The sequence below is a fragment of the Pungitius pungitius genome, chromosome 19 (genome assembly GCF_949316345.1).
Source record: "Pungitius pungitius chromosome 19, fPunPun2.1, whole genome shotgun sequence".
Taxonomy (NCBI): Eukaryota; Metazoa; Chordata; class Actinopteri; order Perciformes; family Gasterosteidae; genus Pungitius; species Pungitius pungitius.
In genome coordinates, this window is record NC_084918.1 from 13,802,724 (window position 1) to 13,816,001 (window position 13,278).

General features: G+C 46.3%; 1 protein-coding gene across 2 annotated transcripts in view; it reads right to left on the reverse strand.

Moving 5' to 3' along the window:
• The window catches only part of LOC119198310 (guanine nucleotide exchange factor VAV3), a 74,113-nt gene that overhangs the window by 42,872 nt on the left and 17,963 nt on the right, over window positions 1-13,278 (reverse strand). For both annotated transcript variants that reach the window (XM_037455292.2, XM_037455290.2), the window contains exons 3-4: window positions 1,462-1,520; window positions 1,289-1,354 (exon numbers count right to left, since the gene is read on the reverse strand). In XM_037455292.2, the coding sequence (XP_037311189.2) occupies window positions 1,289-1,354; window positions 1,462-1,520 (125 nt within the window). The remainder of the gene's footprint in view (window positions 1-1,288; window positions 1,355-1,461; window positions 1,521-13,278) is intronic.

The window sequence follows — 13,278 nt, forward strand, 5'->3', positions numbered from 1 at the left end:
TCTGACTGCTCACATCTGAGCCAATTACAGTGCGTCGACATGACTCAGGGCTGATATGTGCACATAGCATATTGTTTCTACTAGCAGGGATTAATAATCTTATTTTAGGTAGCACACTAGGTAACTGCACTCATTGCCCAAGTGGAGAGATACCCCTGAAATGAATAAAATAACAAACATGCTGTGGCCCATAACTGTTTAAAGTTTAGCTTGGAGTTTAAAGGCTCTGGAAAATCTTGATCCACTTCTTACTATGCCTGAAAGGGTCCCGCATACAGTAAAGGCCACAAAGAGTTGTTGAAATGTCTACGCTTTATGCATTCGTCTCTTCTCATCTCACTGATGTGGAGAAGGCAGAGCTTTATTGTTATTGTCTGAATGCATCTTCTAGATAACTTAATGTTCTCAAGAAGCATGACTGACAACTGAATATTTTAACTGACATAAATCCGATTTCATCAAATTAATCCTTGTTCCTTTTGACACATGAATGCTGGTGAAAACCTTTGACGTCTAGTGTGAATAGCTCAGACAGCTGGTTCCAGATGTTGGCTGGTTATGTCCGTTTTTGCTGCTGGACACCGAGCAGATGGAAGATGGCAGGTGAACGCAGCTCGGTGTCATCCAGGCGGCTCCTTCCACCTCACATGCACAGCTGGCTGCTGTCAGACTGCCGTTTTGCTCCCTACTACAGACTGGTGGGCTGCTTCCTGCTCCTGGAGCTGTCAGCGCTCCACACAGACCGGAGCCCCCTGTCAGTGTTGGCCTCCCCGACGGTAAGATTATCTGTCTCCGCTGACTTGTATCCCTACATATAACCCTATATATGCCCTTGAAATGCAAGCCAAAACCAATCTCTACATTTTCCCGTATTTGCTAATGGTTTGTGCTTGGATGGAGGAAGATAATCACCTTAAAGACAATACTGATAAAAACTACACTGAATGACTATGAGAAGGCGCTCACTTCAGCACGTTTTGGATTCAGTTATTAGTGCTGCTGGGTTACAGTCGTTCAAGTTGTAATTTCACTTGTAATCTTTGTTGTTTTGAAGTTGTTTTAGAGTAAATTGCATGCAAATGAAATCTAACTGTAATGCTTGATACATTTCAGATTAAATTATTCCATAAAACAATTTACTGGAGTTAAAACAGGCTTTACATTTAGTCTTTTGGATGTATTTATAAGGTAGGGACACTTGGGACTAAATTAACAAATAACTGCTTAAAATGAAAATGCAAATTGTTCTCAGAACCCTCCCAGTTATTTTAAAAGAGACAATACGTACTCTATAAGGTCCTCCAGGTGGTTGTAGATGTCCTCATCTTCAACACTCTCTTCTGATGGATAGGGCCTGTCAAATTGAATAGAGAGCTTCATCAATATATGACCTAGTGAATTGTGCTCGATGATACTGTGACATCACATTGGGTTGAGTCACTTCATTTCACTTCCACATACCTGATTCCTGTTTGTTGTGCAATCGCTGTGTGGGAAAGTTTCGAGAGCGAGTCCATAACCTGCAATAGAAATAAAAACATGTGATCTCATGAATGTCATCTACATCACAAAGAGCATCAACAGTCTGATGGGGTTTGTTGTCCGGGTCCTGGTGCTGTGATGAGGATGCGTTTCTAGGCAGCGGCACACGAGGGCAGCATCCTCAAACACCCCAACCAGGCCGCACACACACATTTTGTAACCCTAATTTACTTCTGTGCAATAACAGACACTCCAGAGCTAACAAAGCCTTGCAGGCCAACCTGTACCCTGAAATTTAAGCGATCTATATACATGTATATATAGACTTGACAGGCAGTCAACAGTACAGTAGCAGTGTTTCAGAGTGCCGTGGGTAATTGCCGATGGGTAATTGATCCTGCTGTGAAGTTATCCACGCGCACGCTCGGGCTGACATGATTTCTATTAGGATGAAGTCTAATTTCACGCTGTTGTGCTCATTCCTGCGCGTGCCCTTGACCCCGCTCTTTGTGCGCGTGCGTGCGCGCGTGTGTGTGAGAGCTGCTCGACTAGTCAGTGCAGAACGAGCGATACCCTGAAAGTATCTGAGTGAACGCTCGGCGTGGAGCTCCTCTCGTTCGTGTCCGTTAGCAACTTGGGAAAAAAAAGCAGCCCCGAGAACCTCTCTTTGTGGGTCGTCTGTCCGCTGACGTAACGCACCGGACCAAAACGGGCCTGCGCGCTCTCATTCATACACGCACACACACACACACACACACGCAGTTAGATGCAGCCGTAGATACATCTAGCCCGGAGCATAAGCTCTCAGAGATCAATACTGATCACACAGCTGGCCTTTCCCTTCCACCACCGGTGTGAACAGTGGAACACAAAAGTACAGAGTTTCTGCAGACATACTTTATGCTGGAGACTGTAACACGCTGTGCAACTGATAACGCGCCGTGTTCCGTGTTGCGCGGTCCAAACAAACGTTGGTCCGACGTTGGAAGCCGGGGCTGAGGGACACAACGTGGTGTCAAAGTCTGTCTTTGAGACAGCAGTGCATTAGTGCATTGAGTTCATCAGTCGCAGCTCCGATCAAAGGGAAGCAGTAGTGCTGTGCAGCTGAACAGTGGGGGGGGGGGCAGAAAGGGGGGGGGGGGCGTGTTTGTGACGGAAATACATGCAGCTCGGCACCAGTGATTACACATCGTAAGACGAGGTAGTGCTAATGTTTAAGACCTGCATCTATGAGGCTCATGCAACGTCCACTATTCACAAACCCGAAGCCTGGACCAGCGTCCAGGTCCCGTCCCAATCACCATAAAGCGCATGGTCAGGAACACATGTTGATCAGTGTTGCAATCCAAACACGAATGAGCCAGAGCACTGACTTCATCCCCCAAAACTCAGAGTGACTCTCCCTCTGTCCAGTTAGTAATCCCCTCAAAGTTATCAGACACAGTTGATAGAGTTCTCCTTCCAACGATACGTGAAGGGCATGACATCCAGCGGCCACTTGGCAGGTACAGTGTGACCCACGGAGCTTTGGATGCTTTCCAGGTGGAACTGGCAGTACGACGAGTCGAGTGCTGTTTGGCTTCGCCGGGTACACGAGTCACACTCTTTCGCAGACAGAATTGTCCATCTGCGGACAAACCGAGTGGCGCCTCTGAAGACACGCGCATGTAAAACGTCCACCGGCGCGGTCGCAACACCGAGGAAATGGGCCCGAGGGAGATGAGGGGTTTGAAATTGTTTGTGCGGGGAATCCAAAAAGACATAGACGAACAGGAAGGCCTCGTGATTCAAACGATACGCTGACTCCAACGCCGCACTGGCTCAGCCAGTGTGTTCTGTGCGGTGTCATCATGAGGCAGCAAATGACAAAGCTCTAAAGGGCACGCGCTGCTCCGCTTGTCCGGGGGCGCACAACAGAAGAAAAAAAAAGCCAAGGTCACGGGCTCGCCCGCCGTGCTGATGGAGGCTAATAAACCTGTCCCACCTCGCCTCAGCAGCACCGCCGCTTCCAATGATTCACACGGGAGCCGCCGAGGCGGTAGATGGCGTGTTTGTGTGGGTCTGTGAGCTCAGACGCAGATGCGTGTCAGTGGCACTCGGTCTGCTTTCGGGGGAATTCTGAAACCTACAGTAAATAAAAGATGACTGTGTTCATTTAAAAATTGATATTCATATGGCCTCGTAAAAATGAAGAGTATTTCCAATAGCAGATTACCTCCTTATTATCTATTTTGAGACTCCGCGTCTCAGGGAAGAGGGCGACAGGAAAGGCTTTGATGCGTTTTAGATGTATGGCATGCCAACGGGTTCTATTGGTTTTAAACATGACCCAGTACGCTGTCCCAATTCCCTGCACTCTGCTTTGATCCCTCCTTTATGTGGCTTTGCCTCCCGAACCAGGCGTTTGCAGATTGTGATTGAGGTTTGGCTACGGCTGCCCACTTCTGAAGCCGACGCGGGAAATGGTGCTTAGACTGCAGTGTTAAAAAGGAAAAGCCGACTAATCTGCGCGCGGTGTTAAAATGACAAAGTCTGGGATGGTTAGCAGATCCTTAAAGAAAGCAGTATTGTCATTTCTTCTAACGCAGTCTTGGGGGAAAAGCTGCGGACAATTATTCCCTCGGCGTCCACACCCTCATCCCTGTGAATTCTGAACTGACCTGTTTGCTTTTCTCACCACCACGTACGAGCAGCAGGGAAACGGGGGGGGGGGGGGTGTGGTCGATCCCACCACGTCAAAATAAATAAGCACATGTGAAAGAACCTTCACACGGGTGTTGGGAGCGTCCCACCTCCTCACGCTTAGCGTACTCTCAGGTGTTGTTTTTTTTAAAAGACTAGTCAGGCAAGTGGTGTTAAGAAACGCAACATTTGCAGAAAAGGGTGGTAAAAAATAATTTGTGTGTGTGTAACTTCAACTCCTTTCGCACGAGCGGTTGATGATTGTTGTTTGTGCTCATATGCATTCATTAATGTGTGTGTGTGTGTGCTTGTGTGTCTGTGGGGGTGGGGGGGGTGTTAGTCAGATGCAGCCAGTGCATAAAATTCAATCCACACGCACAGGAGCCAATAAAAGCCTGATTGGCTCGAAGAGAAAGACTAGCTAATGTTTGGCAATCAGTGCCACGGCTCATTAGCGCCTATAATACATAATCTGTGTGTTTGGCTTTATACGCACGTGCATCTTATTGGAATGCAGCACGCGCTCGCCGTTTTCTCCCGGTCTTCATGGCCTGCACCACTTAGTCCGCTGTTCTGCTCACCAGACGCTGCCTTGCTCGCTTCAACTCCACAGTCGTGCGTGTAGGAAAACGTCTTAAGACGCAGTTCACCTCAGGGTTGGGGTTGGCGTTTGTACAAATATTTTTCTCTCCGGGCTTCCTTGGCCCGCCCCGGAGTGAAATGAATCTGTTAACGCCGGCCTTGTGTTTTAGTGCGGATGAGGAAAATGGTGACTTTAGGAGAATAATGACTCAAGTCCACTCGGATACAGCCGGAAGCTGAATGGCAGAAGCCTGCAACGTTCCCGGTGATCACTCATTTCCAAAGACCGACAGATATGTTGTCATTAATCTGTGTTAATGTCCGTGTTGACGTATCCGACATCATTGTCTTGTGATCGGGGGCCTGCTCTACCTCACTCCTGGAAGAAATCACAGATCCATCTGAAGTAATGCGATCACAGCTGTGCCTGTGCGTTCAGCCGTGGGGGCGGTGGGGGGGGGGGGGGGGGGGGGGGGGGGCGGTTTCTTGCTGGAGGACGACGAGGCAGTGCCTGCACATTCATAAAACACGAAGTCAAACGTGCCATGTGATAACTGGAGCAGAAGTCTTTCTGCGCGTCGCGCCCCAACTGCTGAGATCATTCGCAAACTTGTGCTTTTGGAACAGAATGTGTCCCAACGGAAGACTCTCCCAGCCTCCCTAACTGTGTCACACTCACAGTTGGGCTCCTCATCAGCTAGAGCTCAGTTCAGTGGTGTGCTGTGCTGGAGAGAAAGCTTTTAGGGCATTTGCACGCTTTTGAAGCGGAGTGCGTGCCTGTATCGCGCTCCCTCTTAATCAGGAGGGCTAAGGTCAAAAGCAAGGGCATTAGTGGTGTCCAGGTAAATCACATCAACCTCCAGAGAGGGACACACACACACACACATCCTCACCCGTTACTCCTGCGCTCCCTGAATGCTTTATGTTCCCGTTAATGGAGGAGCACAGCGCCCAGCTGATCGCACGTTTGTACGGTTCTCACATGCACAGGCAAACGCAGGCACACTGACGCCGCCACGCAGCTCGAGGTCCTCATGCACAAACTACGTCTGATCTGAGAAATCCTCACGCTGGCGACAGGTGAGCTTACTCCAGCTCACAGGCGGCTCACAACTACAAACAGAGACGTGTGTGTGAACGTGATATATGTGTCAGCAGGCTGTCTTTGTTTATGTTTATGGCACTTATTGCATCACAAAGCAAAAAGAATACAACCAAGTCAAAGAAATGGTGCTACTGTTCTGTATGAATGAAGATGAAGGGGTCTTACTGATTAGATCAAACAGGCTAATCAGATGGAATCTCCTTGGGCTTTACTTAATGTGAAGGGGCATTTCTGACTTTTTTTCCAGTGGATGTTATAGACCAATCGATCCATCCGTTGCCGCTCTACAAAAGGATTGTATCCTGATGTATCCTGACTTTTGGTTCCAGCCCCAAAAAAACGCTGGATCCTACAACTCCCATGATGCAACCAAATAGCCCCTCAGTTTGACATCCCTTGCCTGGTCAATGTCAACATCCTTCAAACTCCACATCTGGAGTTCTTAACACAGACTTCCTGTCAAAAAACACTGAAGAATTAAAGAAAAGGCCTTGATAACATCACTATGACATCATCAGGTATCCATTCAGACGACAGTTAGAGAGACATATACTGAACAGCTATTTCACGGGTTAAGTAGGGCGTGATAATAAACGGATGCTGTCCCAACGCCGCCAAAAAAGCTTTCAGGGGAGTAAAATAGAAATAACCTGTGTGCGTGCGTGTGTGTGTGCATGGCTTGTGAGAACTTCAGCACCACGGGCTAAGGATCAATGATCATTTTCCTCTTCAATATAAGCCTGCTAGTAGCTCAGCACTCAGAGATAGAAGGAGGCATCCCACAGCGTCCCCTGATTGACTTCACTGCTGCTATTACCGTCGAAGCCACGCTAGAGACGTCGCCTCATCCCTCCCTCCGCCCACTTCCAATACAGTCTCCATTGTTTCGTCCCATCGCCGTGACGATCTCATTCCATCGCCGCTGAAACACTATCCTGCAGTTAACCGACGATGAAATGAGGCAAACGAGGGAGGGGGGGGGCGAGTATCTCCCAGGAGGGGGTTCCGGTTTGACAATATAAACCAGCTTTTAACAGTTTCTCAAACAGCAAAGACATCAGGATGCTGTTTAAAAGCTGCACGTTTCAGACTCATTTGAGGAGACAAGACATGAAACACTCGCCAAAACCGTGTGCACGAGCGAGTTTGAGTGGGCTGCCTGCGTTGTAAACGATGTCCTAAGGCGGTCAGTGAAAACCCACGTGGACATTCCTCAGGAGCCTTTTTTCTTTCTTCCCAGAGCCTTTGAAGCTGCTGTCAATCAGGGACCCCCCTAAAACATCAGATCTGCCCCGTCCAATGGGACCTTGGGTTTGGAAGGGATAACAAAATGCTGATATCAGTTCCCCAGGATTGACTCCTCTACAGCATGACATCAGTAGGACGAGGTATAGAAAATATGGGTAAATGATATACTTAGTATGTCGTGTGTTAATCCCACATATACTCAAAGGTATCAATATCCGAAGGTAATCAATGTGATCCTGCATGGTGGACACTATTGTCCAATAGAGAAATGCTTAAATGCAGGAGTTGCAAAGGTGCATACAAAATAATAATAAATAAAATATGAGATATATCTCATATCAAAAAAATATTAAATTTTTTGCAAATGCTATTTGGCAATAGCAAAGTCCTAGATCAATTTACAGTTTTTTTTGCCAGCGCATCTATTATTTTCTTTTTGTGCAATATTCCTTTTCTTTTTTTTTTAAACTAAAAACTGAAAGCAGCTGCGTGATTATAGAGGCACTGATTGAATCACTCACACCATAAAGGGAATAATCTTACAAAGGCATAAAACATGAGACAAAATGAAACAAAATGATGTAAATTACAGGAAATCAGGGATGGATTTACACCCGAGACACCCAGTGATTGCAATTAAGTCATGAGGGGATGGAAAAGCCAGGAGGTCTGAGGCGCTCAGGGGAGCCAAAACCAGAGGAGCTCTCAGCCAGGCAACTGAGCTCAGTCTCACACGGCACATTTTCCGTTAGGCCTGCTGCTTAAATAAGCCAGAAACATACTTCTTCTGATGTATTTAGATAGGAGCTACACAGGTAGCCATTTCTGAGCCCCCGGGCGGCTCGGGGCTGTAGATTCCTGGCATCTCCGGCTCCTACTTGCACTGTGATTTATAGCCATGCCGGCAGGAGGTAAACAAAGGGCTGAAGCGCGGTTATCCGTCTTCCGGCACCTCGCGCCGCCATTCATCACGGCAGTTTACACGTCAGACATTTTATTGCCCTTCCCCGTCGATGCTGGGTTATAGTGTTGACCAGAGCCACACGGGCAGGTACTCAAAGAGACGCTGCCATGAAGTCCAATCTCCACGTGAAAAAAAGGAAACATCGGTATTATTGTCATTCTTTTCACTATGAGGTCAACTCTGATCTTAAATGGCTTTGATTGCTCGATCTATTTTAGCGTATTGAAGGTGAGGTAGGCGGGATTCGTTGATTAACAGCTGCTCCTATGATCGCTTGATCAAAAAGCAGGGGCAGCAACAGAGACGAGCATCCGCTCGCTTGTGTTCCCTCGTTGCGTTAAAATTCTGATGTAAGTCATGGTAAGTGTGGGAAACCGTCTCGATCCTTGGTACGAAATGTGACAGATCCGAAAGCGACTGATGAAATCTCAGCTCGGCTTCCAAACAGCAGAGAAGAAGCACAGAGAGAGAAAGCAGACTGATAAAAGAAGCCTCCACAACACGTGGGTTTCAGAGTGCCGCTAAAGCGCTGGCCACAAACAGCCAGCATGTCACATCTATATGGCATAAGTGGGTTAGCATCACTTAGCATACCCTGAGGAGTTCCCTTTATAATCATGAACAATTAAATACGCACCGTTTCGATATCGCTGTGCAAATCCTCCACATTAGTCACGCGGTCGGGTGGAGGCTGCTTCTCGGTGACTTGTCGCTTCAATAATTTAACAGCAGAGCAAAATGTGGCACTTTGGAGGCATTTTACATACGTAAAAAAAGCAAAGTAAAAGTAAATCAAAGTAATGTGATCTCAAAGCATGAAATAGCAATTGATTTGGTTTCACCAACCGGGCATTCATTTAAGGCAGCGTGGATGTTTAATTACAGGGTGAAATATATGGCCTTTTCTATTATTACATGGACTCCACATTTTCACATTATCAATTGGAAATAAATGATCACCATAATCCAGAGGTTTCATTCCAAAGTTTCAATTTTTCTATGTTTTATTTTTTATGCCTTAATATATTTTTTCAAGTATATTCCCATGAACCACGAGAGGGACACTCAAAACTCAATTACAGCAATTGAACATTAGCAAAGAGCATGATACTACACTATAAGATAAACCTGTTTGATATTACCCTCCAGGCCAGAGGGAGACATTCATATTAATCAGCACCTCCCTGAAGCCTTGAGCTGTAATGGATAACTTGCAATATTATCTGCAATTAAAGATTGGGTCTTAACAGAGACATTAAAAGTCAACACATGACGCTGATGCATGGACTGTGTATAAGAAGTGGACGTAGTCTCCGTGGCTCAGCGGTTGGTTCATGGACTGCGTTTTGTCTTTTAGCAACAAGTTACATGAGAAGGGGCAGCTAAGTACAACCAAAACGCTGAATAAGCAACCAAAATGGTAAGAACAGAGCAAGCATAACAGAGAACGGGTTAAAGTTGTCAGGGAGGCAGGGAGACTTGTCCCCTGCTGGGTTTAAGCTCGTCCACTTGTTGGCTTCACCTTCCAGACGCAGAGGTCACGGCCCGGGCCATGACTTCCTGTGATTGTCCATGAAAATAATGACAAGCTTCCCTCCCCAGCCCGCTATTACAGTTTTTAAATTAAATCTGCTGTGTCCTTAAAATAACATAATCATCCACTTATTTTGTCCTAATGCTGTTAAAATGGGTTTTTGCATCTCTCACGCTGCCTTAAATCTATGTCAAAAACTGCGGTAACAAGCAGACTGGTGTCACAGCGGCTGTTTGTTGACACATTTCATCTACTGCCCGAATCCAAACTTTTGATGTGATCTTTTTGGGTGTTATATAACACTTACACGGTTGCTGCACTGTGAGCTGGTTTCAGATTTTCTAAGCAGTGTGGAGGCTGGAGATTAGCTTTCAGAAATGCCCCCACTTTGGATGACAGCGCATCCACCCACTCCACCTCCACCTCTGGGAAGCAGTACGGAGAAGAAAAGAAGCCACTCCCCCATGGTGTGAGCCTTGAGCATCTGGAAGAAGCATCGCTGGTACACACACACACAGCCTTCTGCAGCATCTTAACGTTACAGAAAATCATCAGAAGAACGCAAACGTCCCATTGAAATCCCATTCGTTGGGAGATGACAGATGCTGCCTACGGCACCTCATGAAAGATTCAGAAAAAAAAAAGTTTCTTAAAGATGCGTCAGCTAGGGATTGCACTTGTTGAAAAGAAAAATCACCCTCGTTCCTCTTCCTCCAGATGAAGCCGGCAGGTGTTCAAGAGAGACTTGCCTTGCCGCGGGGGCGGGGGGGGGGGGGGGGGGGTTGGGATGGTGGACTGAGGAGAGCGAAATAAACATGCAAAATCTAAACATTACTGCATCCCAGCGCATAGTCGCCCATCTGGAAGAGAACACTGACTGCGGGCGATCGGTGTTCTGACTCCTCAGTGAGCAGGATCAAAGTTAAAAGGTCCACTCGGTAGGACGCAACTTGGAAGTTTGTCTGCTCTGGTTTTAAGGATTTACATTTTTAGTTACGGCTGCGATGACGAGCTGTGATCGTTTCCTAGGTGTCGTGTCTCCTGGACTCACAGATCCACACGTATTTTAGAGATCGTTTAATGCACAAACTCACAGTGAAATCTTTGTAGTTTCTCACCCCCCCAATTCAAGCTGCAGGCAACAAACATTTAGTTGATATTCTGAGGCCTTTCTAAGCCCCCGGGTGTTCTTCTTGTCCAGCTGGAAAGGCCCCCCAAATACCATTTAGTGTAGAACTACAGGCGACAATGACAATAACAGGGACAAAAAAGCAATGCTATATCGATTTATATTACAGTATGATGCAATTTGTTGTAACATTTGAAGGAGTTCAGCTTTAGGGCAGCACAGATAAATATTGTAGAAGTAATGAATGGTCAACTGATTGCATTGGTGCGTTCCTTATATATGAATCAAACCGCATGTCTGTCAATTACAAGCCACAAACAGTGACGAAACCAAATGTCATTTTTAATAGAAGACATTTATCAGCCTCGCAGGACCAACCCATCAGTCTCACACCCTGTGTGGTTTGAGTCATGGTGAGATGTAGGTCTGTAGTTCCATGTAGCGCAGAATTAAAGCTGGCATGGGGGGGGGAGGGGGGGGGACTGTTAGAAAGTAGGACAGTGAGGGGAGGGGTTTGCAGACCTGCATTTGAGTCTTTGTAGTAGTCTTTGATCCTGACCACGGTGGCTTAGCTTCACATGCTCTCTGGCTGGCTCAGACCCAGCAGTGGCCTATAAAAACCTAACCTCAATAGCAAGACTTTAAGATGCAGGGCCTGCTGCACACTAGGGTCCCTGCGAGCACAACCGCCAATCAAACCTCGCCCCACTCTCCATTTATGAAGAACGACATTGAAACAATTGGTGGAACTAAAGTTTTCATTCTATGCTGCATTTCTCTTTATTGTTCTCAGTGGATTGCTGTTGTAAAGGCTTCAAATCTCATTTTCATTTTCAACGTGAGGCGCATTTTCCTTTTTTTAATGGCTTTACTGGAGGACTACCTGCAGTGTTAATGTGTTACCCACTCAGAGGGAGGCTTCCCTTTGAACTGGTATGGGGCTGTGATGGACACACTCTCGCTCTCACACACACACACACACACACGCATCAGCAGACAGTAAACCACAGAAGTGGCAAACCTAAATTTCGACTATTCAGTTCCCGGAGTCCCCTTTTTGCCTTGTTCTCAAGAATGCTTCCTTGCTTTCCATTTTCAAACTTTATTTCTAATGATTTAGTGAATTACCATTTCCAGTCGGAAATATTTCTTTTTTTCTCTCAAAACAATATAAACAGATTGAAAACATTTAAAAATCAATATGGGTTTTGGGATTTCTTATGATTGTCTGCCCTAGATGTTCCTAATTGTGTCCAATCACCTGCAGCTTGTATTTAAGCCATGTGCTCCCTGACGTGTCGCGGGTACGTCTGATGCTATTCCTGGGGGGGGTCTTTCTGTGACCTGACCATTATGCTTCAATGTTCCTTGGACCTTGTTCCTGTTTGCTTTTAGGCAAGATTTTGGTTTGATTAAAAGTTCATTTCTTTGAATTAGCGGTGTTGCATTTGAGTCCTACATCAACAATCGTAAAACACACTTGATTCAAACATCTGGTATGGCTTCTTCGTTAGTGCTCCTAGCTAAATGAACGAGTCCTTTTTTCTGTCCTTTAGCAATGGAAGTTGTTTCAGAAATCGGGGACAGGAAGTGCATTGCACGTGTAGGATTGTGGGTGTGGGTGCAGAGGATACAAGCGTGCATCCTCCGCAGGAGAATTCAATGACGTGTCATCCTGGAAATTCAAGCCCCTTTTGGGAAACAGCGTGCATGTGTCACGCACACTTTCTCACATTCACACCAACACATCAACTTCCAGGGGGCCGGGTGGCCCGGTCACAGGAAGATGCATGATAGAGTTTCTGACAGGGCAGCACGTTAAAAAGCTCAGATAACTAAGGGAAGTCCGATTGTGTTGGTCAAACACAAAAAGAGTCTGTGTGTGTGTGTGTGTGTGTATGTGCACATGGATACTGCTTACAATGATTTAAATGCCCCATTTCACCTGAAGCTGAATTTTACATACACATATCCGCAGGGCTCTGTGGTGACTACTTCCTGTTTCCTGCCGCGAGCTCTCACACACACACACACACACATGCACGCACTACCAAGTATCCATTTAAAGACATGCTCTTACGCAAACTATCCATTCCCACATTTAAAATGTAAACGGTCCATGTGACATTAAGAATGTCCAAAAACAAATTAATCAATTCAGCGTAACCTGTAGTCGAAGCGTGATTGTTTATCAGTGGAATACAATGTAAAGGCCGATCAAACACGCCTTTTTAAAACAACTTTTTTCATCTGCGTATGTCACAAATTAGCTGTTACACCCATAACCAAACCACATGCTCTCCACAATGAGCATACTGCCATTGTAGTAATAGGTATGTATCTCCTACGTGATGGTTGCCCCAGCAGCGGAGAGACGTCTACAATCACCAACTTTTTCTCTGACACCCTGAAACAATCAAAGAAAGAATCCATCTCAGCTCCAGCTGGAAAGCAGAGAGGCACAGAGCGCTCCGGACGAGCAATCTTCAGCCGGAAAGGTTGTGTGTGTCTGTTCCTGCACATCTATGCGCTCATTCACGCTCAAGTGAGGC